At 42.8% G+C, this 16,631-nt stretch overlaps 1 protein-coding gene across 2 annotated transcripts in view; it reads right to left on the bottom strand.

Moving 5' to 3' along the window:
* Positions 1-1,135: 1,135 nt before the first annotated feature.
* The window catches only part of YBEY (ybeY metalloendoribonuclease), a 163,949-nt gene continuing 148,453 nt past the window's right edge, over positions 1,136-16,631 (bottom strand). For both annotated transcript variants that reach the window (XM_086956241.1, XM_086956242.1), the window contains 2 exons: positions 3,396-3,464; positions 1,136-2,645 (listed from right to left, as the gene is read on the bottom strand). In XM_086956241.1, the coding sequence (XP_086812367.1) occupies positions 2,559-2,645; positions 3,396-3,464 (156 nt within the window). In that variant the 3' untranslated portion in view covers positions 1,136-2,558. The remainder of the gene's footprint in view (positions 2,646-3,395; positions 3,465-16,631) is intronic.

Here is a 16,631-nt window from a genome sequence, read left to right as displayed (position 1 = left end):
ATCCCTCAACAAGTTTGTAAGGACTCTGCCACTCAAAATGGACACCTTTCAGCGAGTAATTCCTCTGGTGGTCAGGGGTCATTTCATGTGCATGCTGGATTTGCAGGTTGCATACTAAAACATACTGGTTCACCTACATAACCAGAAGTACTTGAGGTTCTGTATCAGGAGAGACTCTTTCAGTAGGGTAGTCGTGGGATTCCAGCAGCAACTGGAAAGATGCACTTTGGCTGTCAGAGCAGACAATACGATTGCATCGGCGTATCTGAACAATCAGGTGGGTACCAGGTTGGATGTCAAGAGGGTTATTTTGATATATGTTGACAGGCCAAACCCCTTTAACTGGTCGAATTCATTGTGTGTGTCTTTTGGGACTTCTAACAAAAGGTGACAAGGTGTCATTGTCATCCATCAGTTGTTGGATTAAACAAGTGATCTCTTTGGGATTGCTCTTTGTTGGGGACTCCTCCTTCGGGTGGAGTGCAAGCTCATTCTACAAGAGTGGTCTTGGCTACTTGGGCACAATTGAATAGAGTTTCAATTGCTGAAATTTGTCAAGCGGCCCCTTGGGCTGCACCAAATAGCTTTGTACAGCATTACAGATTACAGAATGTGTTACATGACAACACTCATTTGGGGTGGAAGTGCTGCATTTAGTGTCACCCTAATGGGAAAATACATTTTGTAATAAATCACTGTTGGGTGTTGCAGTCAATAGTAGTCTGTGTGTATTTATGCTTTGTGTGTTTTACGTTCAGAGAGATGCTTTGGTATTCATCACTACTGATGAATGGGACGAGGGAGGACTGGTGGTAATGTCTAAATAATCACAGTAATCTTCATTACTCCTGGTTCTGTTGTCCTCATCCCATTCATCACTCACTCCTTCCCGGACGGGTGGTTTTCATTTGTAGGGAGGCTTGGTAGTTTAGGAGGAATGCTGGTCTTTGTCAAATTAATACGAAAAAGCATACGAAATGTAATTCCTTCATTTATGTAATACGAAATTGATCTGACCAGATATGAAGGATGTTTTGGACTATATAGAAGAAAAAACAGGAAGTGATAACTACAGTTTAATGTATTACTCATCTGTAGGTATTGTGGGCTTCCTTCTTAATAAGTGACATTCAACTTTGTCCAGTATGGTTTTATTTTTGGTTCACCATTTTGATTTATGTAACACAGACATTAACTTTTTAGACTGATGTTGTGTTGTCCAAAAATGCTATAAAGAAATAATATTCATCAACACGATTATTTCTCTTTTGCAGTATACAGTTCTCCGTAAACAATGACAAATTCCATTATCACTGAACAACTCCATGATTCTTCTTCTTGCATTATCTGCTGCATGCTGGGAATGATAAAAGCAGGGACCGCAAAAGAGCCACATCTTCAGCTCACCATCAGTGCACTGAACGAGGAATTACAGCAGGTGACTTAAGAACACACACAGAGTGTGGAAATGAATTTTACTTTCCAGGTAACAGATTTGGAGTAGGGCATACGCTTATTGCCAAATGATGTCATCCTAATGGCATGAATGGGATCTATGTACTCCCAATCTACCAGTGATCCCTCCAAGATATGCCAGCAGAATTCTCCTCTTTCCCAGTTGTGTAGTGCCCACTTTCTTCTTGGTTCCTGTACACATTTCGGGTCCAGGAGGTGGCACTTTCAGGCTAAAGGGAGACTTGCATAGTGTCAGGGTCCAACCGTGCAAGCACTGTGTCTTCCCTGGGGGCCAGAGGGATGAATGTGGTACATGTGTACAAAGTAATTATCTATGGTGTCTACAATACACTATATGTGCAAGAAGAGGTTTGTGGGAGAGTTTGTATCTGTGGATTAAACAAGTTAGCTTGCCAGGTTATTCTGCTCCACGATGTTTCTGTATAATAGCTTGCTATTTGCCTGGAATTACTGGCCCATTTCTCCTCAGATCCATTTTCAACTGCTCTGCAAATGATGTGACCATCGAGTGTGGCTTAGCTCTTTTGGATATTCCTTTATATGAACTGTTACCTTCTTTGACAGGAGCTTGGCCTTTGGTACCCATCTCTGGATCATTGTTTGAATGAATATCTATATCTATTTCCTCTCATGTATTCTAAACATTAAACTTTCTCTCAATTCCATCTTAACTGTTGAACCAGGATTGTTGCAACCTTTACTTCAATAATAACTAAGTATGTTGGTTTTGTGGTTCTATTTCTAATGTCTTACCATGATTTCTTGTCTGTCCCAGAGGACCATATTGTTGATCCATCTGGGGCGGGTGACTAGGTCTGTAGATGGCCTATGGGGTCTCATTTCATCCTTGAAGTTGGTACTGAACACGGATTCCCTCGTAGATGAAGATGGATTTCATGCTCTAGATTATACTACTGCAGTAGCGTCATAGTGCTTGTAAAAGATTGAAGGTTTGTGCAAGTTTAAGGACCCAGGATAGAAGATCTGAGAACCAGGAGTTTAGAAATGATTGTAAGCTTCTGAATATGGCAATCTCCTCGGAGTGGAATTGAATTATTGCTGTACGTTGAGTCCAATGGTATTTAGAATTGGTTCTTAGTAAGTGGTTCAAGGTTTGAGCCAGTGAGTCTGTTCAGTTCTTCAAGGATCAGCTTCTCCTTGTGGTACATCTAGTGTTGAGAAAAGAAAATGAGTATAGTGTTAATCTCTCAAACAAGGAAGGTTATAGATGATTTTTCAAATCAATCTTCAAATATAGCAAATTATCAAGAAGCACACCAGATCAGGATTAATGATTAATTAATTATAGTAACATGACATTTTAGATGTGTCCATAGAAATTTTGGCTGACCTAAGAATTGCCAACCCTGGTTTAATGAGGATCTCCATTGGACCCGCAGAGCTTAAAATGCACAGCGTTTAACATGCTGGCCACTTAAAAGGCAAAACCTATCACACATGCTTCCTTTAATAAGAGAGGCATCTCCATTATAAAATCCCAGTTCTACCCTTTTCATGTTACCTAGATAAAATATCTGCATAGTATAAGTCCATACATTTGAATATTTATCTAAGACAAGTGGGAGGAGCCCACCTGATGGCTAATAAGGCCATCAGTTTTCTGCAGGCCCGCAGACCACTTATGAGAGAAGGATGGGCAGCCTTGCAGTCAGTTACGAAAAAAACACCGGGGAAGCTCCAAAAAGCGGACGTGAAAATTAATACTCAGAGGTGTTTTACTTGCTCCAACACTAATATCTGTCACCAACCCATTACACTCTGAGGAAAACCCCTTAAACACCCAGCCAAAGTAAAGCAAGCCATTCTAAAACACTTGACTATTCCACTGTATAAGTCTAGTGAAAATGCACAAAGGTGGTTATGGGAGAGGGAGATTGAACAGATTGATATCACTCTACCTGATCCAGCTCTGCTTCTGAGCTGTGAGTGTATCCAAGTAAGTGGCAGAGTCCATGGGCTGCAACCACCTGCCACAATAACACAGGAAGAGGTATAGGTTAGCAGATTAAAGACACTTTATTCACATCTAGGAGATAGGACACAATGCTTCAAAAATAGTTTTTCCGAAAAGATGAGAGCCAATATGAAGAAAAAGTTACCATTAATTATTAATAGGATGTCCGGTTATTAACATGGTTACAGAAAAGGGGCAGGTGTCCTAGAATTTCAAGTACTGAAGAAAATGTCAGAAGCCTCGAAGTGGATGGGTCTACTAGCTCAGAGATTCCACCTGAGAAATCCTCTTTTAGCATATACCAGCTCAGTCTTATTTCTTTTGGTACTTTGGAAAGATGGATAGCCTTTGCCACCAAAGAACCTTTGCATGTTTCCTTCGAAATTTAACATCTTTAGGGAAACTAAATATTTTACATTACTACTCTTTCTTGGCTCGTTTCATCTATCCTTTTCAACATGCCATTTAAACGTTTACTAAAATGTAACTTTCTCTGACTTAGACTTTTATTGATTTGATTTAAAATGTCCAGAGACTGCTCAATGTATTCAAAAAGTCAACGTAGTTCTTCTCTACCTGCTAGAAATTTACAGGTTCATTTTACTGTTGGCTATTAAAGAGAAAAGGTATGTCTTAAGATTGGCCAGTATGATTTTGCTAGACCGAGTTCTGTGGTTTAAACCTTTTATAACAGCACTTAGATGACTAAAACTAGGTTCCCTCCAAGTTCCTTTGAGTGTGCAATGGAACGCATCTGGATTTGATTACTGGTTACTTGAAAGCTTCTACCCCAATCACAGATTAAACAAGCACTGGATTTGTGATTATCAACTAGGTCAGCCTGACATCTCAAATTAATCCAGGAGAAATCGATGTGCATACCGAGCCTTATTCTTTTTTTTAACAAAAAAAAAGAAAACTGTGCCACCTCTGCAAGTGTTTAAATCTTTCCCTAATCAACCACATTGAGCATATGAAATCTTTTAATTATTCAAAGAAACAAACAAGCACAACCTGCTCTATGCTGCTTTTCCTCAATATCCTTAAGACCACTACCCCTCTATGTCAGTACCACTGCTTTCCCTGATAACTTGAACACAACAGTGAGGTAACCACCTCGAGCTTCTCTGTGACTCAAGCAACAGTGCATTAACCTCTAACACATATTCAGCTGGATTTGACAAACCCCTGTACACTCTTAATGTGGTCCTGGATGGCAACAGCAATGGGGCCTAAAGGACTCCTGGAGACGCCAACACCCGATGGATCAGGATTATTCCTATTTCTCTAGTCTCCATGCACTACACAATCGCCTAGACTGATTTCTCTCCACTCCTGATATCCAAAGTTTAAATGCTGAAATTGAACACCAATCCCACACTATCTCGGACTATAACCCGGTACTTATCCACTTGAAGTGCGCATGCCACAGACCCTCCATCCATCCATACATGGAAACTCAAGCCTGAATCCTTAGAGGACGAGGCCCTCTGCGAGACGATTAGGACCAGAATTACTCGTCACTGGGCTGACAATGCTGGTGCTGCGGCCAACTCCCAACTTGAATGGGATGCCTTTAAACTGTGCTGAGGGGCCATTGCATTGCTGAGTCCAAAGGGATCCAACAATCTCTCCTAAAAGATATAGAGAAAGCTGAGACCAGCCTGCGTGGGATCGAAACAAACCAGGTGACCGGAAGCTCCGAGCTGCAGCGCGAACTGGTGGCAGCAAGGGAGGAGGTGGCAGCATAAGTAGAGAGGCTCTGATGTTTCAATTATCAGATGTACACCGCCAGGACCCACGCCGAGCAGGATAAATCAGGTGCCCCACTGCCGTGGCCGGCCCACCCCGACAAGTGCGGCTTTCCGGTCCTGGAATTGGAGTATGAGGAGGGCCCCAGAGTGCACGCCCCAGAGAAGATTAACAATGTATTTGCAGGATATTATTTGCCCCTTTACGCAAGCCCCACTGCCAACCATCAGCAGGAAGTGCACGCTTGGCTGACCGGCCTCCAGATCCCACGGATAACGGAGGAGGAGGCAGATGCCCTGGGGGGAGACATAACCTCCAACAAGTTGCATTGGTTCCCGGCAGAGTTTTACTCCACATATTCTTCGGAGCTGGTCCCTCACTTGATTAAGCTCTGCGGGGCGGCCCGCGATAGTGGATGCCTACCAGATACAACCAGAGAGGCCATCATAGTCCCGGTACTTAAACCAAATAAACTAGCCCATGACAAAATGGCAAACCGCCCGCTGTCAGTGTTAAATATAGATTCTAACATCCTAAGCCGAATACTAGCTACTGAGCTCTTGCAATTTATGACCACTCTAGTACATAAAGACCAGGCTGGATTCAATTTCTTCCCGCAATACGGCACAGAATATACAATGCCTCTTATCTGTCCTAGAAGCAAACAGGGAAGTCTCAGAAACAATGGCGATCCTGGCGGTGAACATAGAAAAAGCCTTTGATAGTGTGGAATGGCCCTTCTTGTATGAAGTTATGGCGCGCATGGAGTTGGGGGCGGGTTTTATTCAATGGGCTAAACTCCTATATACAAGGCCCACAGCTCGAGTGTGAATGGGGAGACTTATATCACAAAGGTGGCAAGTAGAGCACGGCATCAGACAGAGTTGCCCACTCTCCCCTCTTCTTTTCACCCTGGCTGCAGAGCCACTTGCAATTGCAGCAAGAACAGGGCAGTTCTACAGAGGGCTGCAAGTCCAAAATACTTACCACCTCATAGCACTCTACGCTGATGGCTTGCTACTGTTCCTAGAGGGGGTGGAGGAGGACCTGACTGGAGCCCGCACGCTGCTAGAGAGGTTCGGCTTCATGTCAGGACTAAAAGTGAGCTGCGTGAAGTCTCTGCTTTTCCCGGTGACCCCTGCAGGGCATCCTTTGGGGGACCTGGGGAGACTCCGCTGGAGCCCCACTGCCTCCCATACTTGGGAGCACATATATACCATACCTGGCCCGATATCTACGAAGGCAACATAAGGAGAGTCCTGCGAGGGCTGAGAGCAATCACAGATTTCTGGTGAACGCAGCTCTCTGTGGATGGTAGGATTTGCCCAGGAAATGACCATGCCCAGTGTGGGTAACCTGACCAGAGTGTTTCTTAGAGTACACAGACTGTCCCGAACAGACCCCAGGAGATCAAGGTGAAGAGAAAATGCTGGTCTCCGGGGACTGCAGAGAATGGGGGTGAGGGTACCGTACTCGCCAGACATCCCGATGGACATGCTAATAAAAGCCCTCCCACTTGGAGGCAACTGGCGGGATCCAGGCATGTGGATGCAGGCCTGTGCGATCAAAATGGGTGACCTGTACAGGGTTAATGAGTTGCTGCCGTTCGAGGAGTTCCAAACAGAGTCTGACCTGCCTCTGGGGCACTCCTTGTTACAAAGCGCTGTAACGACGGCCATCCGCAGGCACTGGAGGATGGGATCTATAGAGCCCCACAGCAACGGCGCTGCTACTATATGTGACAACTTCAGAATGCAGTGACTGAGTATACCAGTTATGAAATGGTGCAATCAATCAATAAGTTAGGGTTTTGTAGAGCGCGCTACTCACCCATTAGGGTCTCAAGGCGTTACCTTCGGGAAGTCAGAGAGTTTTGTGGGGGTCGGAGCAAGGTGGAGTCCAAGTGCGAACTCACGCTGCTCGGCCACACACCCCAGCCACATTGCTGATCGGCTAGGTGCCCTGCGATGCGGAGACGGACAGCGAGGAGACCGCAGACAACCGTCTTGCATCCTCAGCAGGCTGTGCTCAAAACAGTTGTTCCCGACACGGTTGCAGCCAATTACAAAACTCTTCAAGACCCCCGGGTGCCGTCCGCACGGAGGTTGCAATCACTGCTATTTCTTTGGGCTGTCTGGTGTGCCGCATTTTTGATACTCGCTTCAGCCGCTCCAGTCCTCCCAAACTTTGAACAATGGATACAGGAGAGAGGCCAGCGGCAGCTGCACAGGAGCTGCTCCATAACCATGAACACCAGGGGAGCCAAGACAGGGAAGAACAGCAAGGCAAAAAACCACTGCCAGCACTGACACTGGAGACGCCAGTGCAGGAGAAAGTGTGAGCAAATCCAAACGCAAGGTCAGTGCCAATAAAAAGCTGGTGGGGAGGCTCGGGGGAGGCAGTGTATACAAAGACATAGCGGGCGCCCAGCCTCCAATTGTGAAAATGTTTCTCGGGACTAAGGGACTGCTTCGTGCAATAGACCCTAATACTAACTCTGCTCCACACACATTCGCCCCCCCCCGAGAGTCCCCCCTTGAACTTGCCAATGTTTCAACCAGCTATGCTAATTAATCAGCAAGAAACAACCTTTGTTAAGGCGAACGATGAGGAGGCACAACAGGCTGACACAGGAACTATTAGTGATTTTCCAGACTTGGCTGACAACTTAACTTGATCGCTCCACTCTGTCCTCAGGTAGAAAGTGACGCTGGGGGACTAGCTGCGTGGAGGAGCCAGCTACCCTTAGCCCCCGTAATCCAAGAAATAGGAGAGTGTTCCATCATAAGCAGCTTGGAGAGTACCTTTAAAACCCCTGAGGCTGGTATTGAAAACTATATCCAGGGCCTAGAAGCTGCCACAGGCCCGCAAGTTCCATGGCCACCTGAAACAGGGGCCGAAAATGTTTACTCAGTATTGGATGGCACTGGGACCTCCTCAGATGAGGGTGGGTTTAACACCAGCAAAGATGACAGCGAGGAGTCCACTAAGGACACAGGAACAGTACAGCGTCCCAGGAAGATAAGAAGTAAGGCCAAAAGACGTAGCCAGCTTAAATGGGACTACTCTGACTCACAGATGTCCTACCCTCTGGAAGAAACTCTCACACTATGATGAGAGAAAACACGAAGTGCGCACCAGAAGATACTGTTGAACCTTCACTAGCCTCGATCCTACTCTCTATCAAAGAATTCCAAGAAGAGGCCCGGGCGGATAATCGCGCAGCTAAGGGGGCTGCTAAAAAACTGCAAGGAGGCATGAGAAGATTGAACAAAATCTGTACTGATATAAGCGACGGTGTCACCATGGTTGAGGGGCATATAGAGTTTCTGGAAACAGAGGTCACTGCCGTTAAAACGCAAAGCAAATCAAATACTGCTTGTCTAGTGGACATAATGAGCAAAATGAAGGAGCAGGAAAATCGGCAATGCAGAAACAACCTTCGCTTGCTTGGAATTCCGGAAGGAAAATAAGTAGAAGACCCTAGGCCCTTCATAGTGAAACTCTTACAAGAATCCTTCCCTGATCATACAGGCTGGGACTGGGATCATGAGGTGCAGAGGGCAGATTGCTTCCCTTATAACTTGAGACGACAACGTGACAGCAGCAGCCTAACTGGTGGACAGCCAAGGGCATTCCTGGTGGATTTTGGAAACGTTCTACTTAGGCAACTTGTATACGACCAGGCCCGCCCAAATTCCGAGAAGGGTTCTAATGGAGTAACTTTTCACGGCCAGAAACCCTGGCTGCACTTTACCTTTGTCAGTTGAAGACTGTTTAGAATTTAAATTTGAGTGCTAATCTTAGAAGTCTTGTAATACCTGTAAGACGGTGAAACGTTCATTGATATCAAAGGGCGCACTCTCTGACAGTTATCAAGATCTAGAACAAACATTGGAATCCCAAACAAAAATTCATACTGAGAATGTCCACCCAACATTCGTCTAGGCGGATTATTTTAAGCTCTCTGTACACCATACAGGGGATGAATTCCACTACGACCGAACCTAATACCGTAGCTGTAAAGGATTGCATTGAGTCACAGTTCTTCTGATCCACTATTGAATTTACCTCAGGATGATAGGGGGCTGAATAATGCACAACACCCAGTGTACCCATATTGTCCCGGTATGCCTTAGAGGTGAAAGCCGGGCCCTGGTCCAAGTGGAATGTTGCCACTGCATATGTACCGATAAAGACTTGCAAATCCTTAATAACATTTAGGCGTCAGCCAATTGTTATGGCCACAACCATAGAAATCGAGAACACAAATCTAGGGCCACTAAGATATATTTGTAGGCACCATCTGTATGAGTGTTCTGCAATGATCTAAATAGACACATTGTAATGGCTTATTTGAAACTACAAGTGGTATCTGCAGTGAGCGTGCAACATTTTCATAGTCTGCTGATCAAGACCCTGCCACTAGTATTGTTTCTGTAACAAAGAAACAGGAGCTGGCACACCTGCATGGGTAGACGCCAAACCCTTACGACCTGCTATTATTAACTCTAACCTGCGCTCCTGGTTGGGTATCACCCAAGCACCCACCCTGGGAATGCAGGCAAAGGCAATATTGTGAGCACTCAAAAGATAGGAGTTTTTAGCGGAGTAGGCTCTGGGTAAGGGCTCAACACTAGCCTAGGCAGTGACTGCAGCCATTATGTCATCATCTATTCTCGTATGTGAACGAGTAATTACAGACACTAATACAGTCTGAACAGCTGCTGTGGCAGCTTCATCAGCCAGCAAATTCCCTGCAACGTGTACACTAACATGCTAATGACTCAATGGGTGGTTCACAAGTCCGTGGCAAACCATCTTTCAGAGCCGCCACTTTCCTCCAAAGAGGGTTTTGCTCATTAGCATTTCCTTTAGAATCTCTGAATCCACTGAAATGCAATAGGGCAAATTAATGTTAAAGGCCTGGATGCAGTAATAGGAATCTCACACTTAAGTGTGGGGAATTCTGAATCTGTATTCTACAAAGCAGAACCACAGCTTTCAATTGAGCAATCTGAGCTGTAGAGTCGCCAAGAGTTTCTGTATATGTCCTTTGTGCCTAAAAAACTCAATTCTATACTTATACCGTCTAGATTATGAAGGCATACACTAGAAATGGTATATTCCTGTTCATACTGGAGATATACCACTGTTCTTAAATTCGGGTTGAAAATATAGTCTACATCAGTAGTTGTCAAGGAAAAGGTGCACTGGATCCATCTTGTATGTAAGGCTTTTGCATTTGGAACGCTGGCCTTGGTGAAAGCCGCTAGGGCCGGAACAGTAGACACCACAATTATACGTCTCTCCTGTACCAATGGACATTCCATCAGTACAGTTGTTTTAAGTGGAAGCAAAGCGCATTTCACATTGGAATAAAAATGCGATTTATATGCTATAGGCACTGTTTCTCATTCATTAAATAAAACATATGTATAACCACTAGAACACGCAAACCAAATTTTAACACATGTATGTAAATGTTTAGATTCAAGCATTTTTGCCTGGAAATTCTAGAGAATACAAGTAAGTTCAACAGTCCAATCTTTATCAGAAAATGTAGGACTAATTAAATTTTACAACAGTCTAATCTGTTGTGCATAATCTGGTATATATGTTCAACCAAAATTCAGAATTCCTAAAAGCGACTGAAGCATTTTTAAGGTATTTAGTGATTGCAATAGAGCACATTTCTCTAAGAAATGTGGTGCCAAACTTTTGCCTCATTCGATAACTCATATCCTAAAACAGGACACTGAGAAATTCAATTTAAGATTTTAGAAAATTACATTCATACCGATATTTAACAAATCTCAGAATAATTTGATCCACTCTGGCTAAATGCATGTTTAAATCATCTGTGATGTAAATGTCATCAACCTAAGAGTATGCTTTAGAGACAATTTCCTGTAAGATGGACATCACTCTGGCAGCAAACAGACCTGGACTGTTCTCCTTTCAGCCCTATGGGAGTCAACAGAATCGTTGTTGTGCTCCCATCGTTGTTGGGCTCCCAACGTGGAGAAAGAGGCCACATTCTGCCTTTCTGAAGCTACATTGAGGCAGAAATTTTTTGGGAAATGTCCAATTTAGGTTTGTATTTTTTTACGAAATACATTTATCAAGTCCATGCTGTAGGAAACTGTTTAAATTCAAATAGTCCAAGACTATGGGATAAAAATGATCAGTTTTAACCACTGGAAATAATGGATTATTCATAGGGAGGATGCAAGGCTCAATCACACTTTGATATTCTAATTGTGATAGAATCTCCTTAATTTTAATAGGACATTGTGGGCTGGACCTTATTGGTATAACATGATAAGGTGATTCTTTATCCAAACTCGCTTGATTGCGACATAAAGCTGCTGATCTGGAGTTTTAACCTGTATATATTCATCAGTGAGTCTTACCACCAGAAAACCTTGAAGAGTCTGGTGAACTTTCGGGACCTCGCCCACGTCCAGTTCCGAAGCAGTGTTATGAGAATTTGTAGCATTTTTTGTGGAAATTCCTACCAACTTTTTCTTTCAAAATTGTGCTTTTTGTTATGGAAGTTTATCCTCCTTTTTTATACTGAAGCCAGAAGAGCACTGTGAGTCAGTCTTTGGTTTCACATATTTCTAGCCTTGACCCCCCACTCTGAACGCTTGTCTGCAAAGTCCTGCACAGAACGAAAAGGACGCGTATCAGATTGCTGATACTAATCAGGATTTTTAATTCTTATTACAGTCATGTAAATTGTAACGCTTCTCGGAAGACTCCAGCTGCCGAGGTTCAGTCTGCATTTAGTTCTTCATGTTTATCCCAGCATTTTTAAAAACACTCAGGTGTCTGCTTGGCTTTATTGGCTTCTAGCTTGCCTCTAACTTGTGGCATATTTGCCCTGGTTTCCAAACTACCTTGAACTATAGCAGTATAGGTTTCAGAAATTATTTTAGGCAGCTCGCAGTCCTGATGTACAGCAGGAACGGAACTAAAGATAGCTGTTGACGTGTAACCAAAGAAGCTGCCTCCCTTCAAATATTACTTAAAATAATTGAGGACACTGTGGAAAAGTTGTCAATTAGTTTCATCCCCAAATCTAGGGTAGGGGTTGCTCCATGTTTATTCTGAATCTGTTTAAGTACTTCAGGAAAAACAGCAATTGATTAAGAGTGCAGATGCAAGCAAATATAGTACCACACGAATTACACTCCTCAGCTCCGGGAAGCACACTAAGTGAGGGACACATAGTAAGAATTCTAACTTTATCTTGGGGTATTATATGGGGGAAATCTGGCCGAAGCGGATTTGTTTTTTGTGCTATCAAAAATGCAATCTCCTTACGTTTAGCTGGGATCTTACCCATACTAGCATTAATGGCAACCAGACTAATTGCAGGCACTACTAACTGTGCTTGTCCATAATAAGGAACCCTTGCTGGGGCAGTATTTAGTGCACACATTATGTACTGCATCAGACGTTGATACAGCTTTATCAAATGATTTATGAGCTTAAGTGTCTCTGGCTGTGTTAAGTTATTTGTATGCGGAAATAGAGTAAAGCCTGCTAAGACCAGCCAGGTCACCCCATTGTTACTGAATGGGTCCAGTCTTTCAGTCCGATGGGTATGTGGGAGGGCACCTTGGAACCAATTGTGATGTTCCTGGAATGTTAACGGTATTTCTAAATAGTCATAAGGTCAATATACACCTGGAACAGCAGCCTCAGTATATGTGTGAAATGTCAGTGAAATTGCATCAATTGAACCCAGAAATAAAAAATTTCACATCAATATGCTTCAAGAGCCTAAACCATGAGGTAAAATCTCCACGGCCATTAGCGAGCACATATCTAAATGATTAGTAATTGCTGGTCCACAATGAACAGCAATATTCACTGGTTGCCCTGCTATATTAATGAATGGAATTCAAAGAGACCATGCTTAATCAACCTACAAAAATAAATAGGTGCCACCTATTTAACCTCATGAAGATAAACCCTTGTTTACATGGATGTCTCTGTATAAAGGGAATAAAGGACCCTTGGGAAAACTCAATAAAATACTCAGGAGACTAATTAAATGGCACCTTGTTACACGGTCCCTATGGGTTTAGTCGGACTGTGGACTTGGTCAACAAACTTCATAATATAGGGAGTAAGTCTTATATTTTCAGTAAATGTGTGACTGGATAGTTCACAATACTGCATCTAAACTCCTAAACCTCTAGTTATAGATGCTATGTGCAACCTCGAACATGACCACCCTTATTTCAGAGAAATTAGTGGAAACCGATCTAACCCTTTTATCACTTTTGCATGCCCAAGGTTTCACAAAGAGAAGAGACAATAATACATGTTCAAATGTTTATTGAAAAGATCTAATCCTTGCAAATAAAACATGAACCGCAATTATTAGCAGGTGAGACACATCATTATTAGAAGAATTAGTATGGTGAAAAAAATGAATAATTTGCCCACTTATTCCTACTACTTGCTCTATCTATTACTAATACCCCTTTCTCTAGCAAGAGCATGTTGGGAGCACCCTGCCCAGACTCAGTTGGAATGTTCTAACCCGATAACTTGGTGTGATTTCTCAGGAAGCAGGCCTCAGTTAATTAACCAATGCACTCCGTCTAAGTGTGCAAGCCTGCACACATCTGCCTGCGCAGCTATCTTCCTTCTTAGAATGTGTGTTGGGGCATGCAGAGCTGCATCACATTCACAGATCTCCAGAGCATCCACGATAACTCCGGTGTGAAGTGCCTCTCGCCTGAATTCAAAATGAACACCGACCATATCTCATTCTGTATGAGATAAAGTAAAATATCTTTACTTAGTGTGGAAGAAAGAGCAATCTCCTATGAGCACAAAGCAGAGCAAGGACATCACATTCTAATATGTGTCCCTGGAACGAACAGTGCAGACTATAATAAATGCGTAAGTACCATTTTGTTGTGTTAGTAAAAAAAACATGTTCAAACCACCATCATAGAAAGATGCTAAGTAAAAAAGGAACACTAAAATGAAGATAAAATGTACTCCTATACCAAGCTAAATGAAGACACAGCATTATTACCATCCAGTGAGTCTATGCACTTAGCAATGTATGTGAATACTAGAATTCTTATACCATATACAGTGTCTAAACTAGATGTATGGCGCTTAAGAATTTTCCTTGACTTGGGCAAGTGTTGGCAAAATGGAGAATGATAGTTAGGGCCTCTCCCTGGAGTGATTTGCTGATGAAAGGAGGAAGAGAACTGTCTTCATAGAAGGTAGGAATTATAGATTTCAGGATATTACAGAGATCCATCTGTGTCTAGATCGAAGGAGGTTCATTTTGTGGTGAGGCAATGGAGAATGGGTGGAGGTAAATGGAGAGAGAGGTGCCAGAGATGCTGATCTGATATTTTCGATTTTCATGGAGAAAAAGAGGTTGATAGTGTAGCATTTGTCAACTGAGGCAGGGACTGTGGATCCTGGGAGAGGATAGATACAATGTTTGATGGCCTTGAAGAGGACTTGGCTTTTCTATGTTGCTTCACTCTTGACAGTTTAGTAATAACTGGCTTTCATTGTGAAGATGAGGGATTGGCAATTACAGCAGCATGCTTCGAGTTGGGTAAGATCATTCTGAAGTTATGATCTCCATTATTTGTTCTTGCTCCGTATGGTGCTATCTTTGTGTTAAGATAGTGCAGACAGCTTTGACTTGGGGAATTGGGTTTTTAGTGCGCATTGCACTTAACATGAGTTCTCATAGTTGCATTGTAGCCATCAAGTGTTGGGGATGGATGTGTTTGACGGAGCGAAAAGTTGTTCTGTCTCTTTTTGGTAGTTTTTTATACTCAGGAGTAGTGTTTTGATGGCGAAAGGGATGACATGGTGTTCAGTCCAGTTCAGTCTGGCAGTGGATATTAGCAACAGTTAATAGGATGACTCCTAATGATTTGCCGTCGGGGTGTTTTCAGATGTGCCTAGGAGGCTTCCATCACGCATTCGTTTTGGAGTTGCAAGGGAGATGGGTGAGTGTGGGGTAGTTAAAGCCCATGAGGAATGTGGAGTAGGTATGTTGGACCAAGGCAGATGTAATGAGGTCTGTGATTTCTTCTATGAAGTGCTTGTTGAGTCCAGGCTATCTGTAGATCAGATGAAAGGAAGCAGAAGAGGGAAGTGGCAAGAAAACAGACTGAATGACTTAGGAGTGGTAAAAGGCTGCAGGGCCAGGATGTTTTGCGTTTGACTGCAAGTACCCTTCCTATTTTGAGTGAGCGACCCATGCGTAGGATGCTGTAACCAATTGGGAGGAGAAAGTCCATGGTAAGCGCGAAGTGGGTGTGAAGCTGGTTTCATTGATGAAAAGTGCATTTAGGTTGTGTTGAGTGGGAATGTCAATGATGTCTGGAGCATGTAAGACTAACACAGTGTACATTGGCGAGCATCAGTAGAATATGCTGCGTTGTGAGGGAAGTGCGTATTGAGTGTTTATTCTAGTGAGCAGTATGTGTATGACGTTCGATGTACAAGTGTGTGACTGTGTATGTGTTGTCTGCGTCTGAATTTGGGTATGGGTGATGTTGTTTGTACAAGGTGAATCATTAGCATGATGATGCCTCTTCATCACATCAAACCCAGACTGTTGCAGGGAAATTAGCAGATTCTTCATGCGTCTGGTACTCAAGAGTTTAAGTTATGATCTTATCCTGTCTGAGGAGAATCAGGTGTTTATTCAGGAAGCCAAAAAACAGCTTTACTACGAAGGAAAATAGGAAAAATTATGGGAATTAGACATATTTATAGTATCATACCTTGTTAATATGATTCTGTTACTCATTGCAATCAAGTCATGTAAAGCATATTAAAAGCTTTTACATCCTCAGAGGAATAATCCAGATTCATTATTTGAGTTGCTAACTGAAGTGATTTGAAGGTCACTTTGAAAGTAATTCTGAGGCCATTGGTTCCTATACTTTTTAGAACCACAACCCACTTTTTTGAACGACAATCTTTTGCGATTCACACACTTTAATGGACAAGAGAAGGGGCAGTTTTTTAACAGAACTAAAGCATCGTGTGGTAGAGCACTGTCATTTGCTATTGAAGTGGCCACTAACAGTGCACAGATATACTGTTTTACTGATATAACTATATAGTGCACAAATGATAATGTGTGGAAATCGGATTTCTGTGAATATTTATTATTTGTAAATCACCAAGTAAAGTGTCTTGATTTGCTTTGTTCCTATTGAAGTCTCGGTTTCCCGAACACTTCAGAATTACAAACAAAAAGTGCTATATTTTTGATTTCCTAACTGCTGAATGAATACAGTTCATTTACAGGTATCAAAAATGTTGTGTGTTGCAAAAAAACAATGTACCACATTTTCTTTTGGTCTGGCAAAATTCTCACATATTTCACTTTAAAAACTCACTTTGC

Source organism: Lissotriton vulgaris, chromosome 2_1 (assembly GCF_964263255.1).
Source record: "Lissotriton vulgaris chromosome 2_1, aLisVul1.2, whole genome shotgun sequence".
Taxonomy (NCBI): domain Eukaryota; kingdom Metazoa; phylum Chordata; class Amphibia; order Caudata; family Salamandridae; genus Lissotriton; species Lissotriton vulgaris.
Note: the sequence above shows the minus strand (reverse complement) of the source record. Positions and strands in the feature narration are given on the sequence as shown.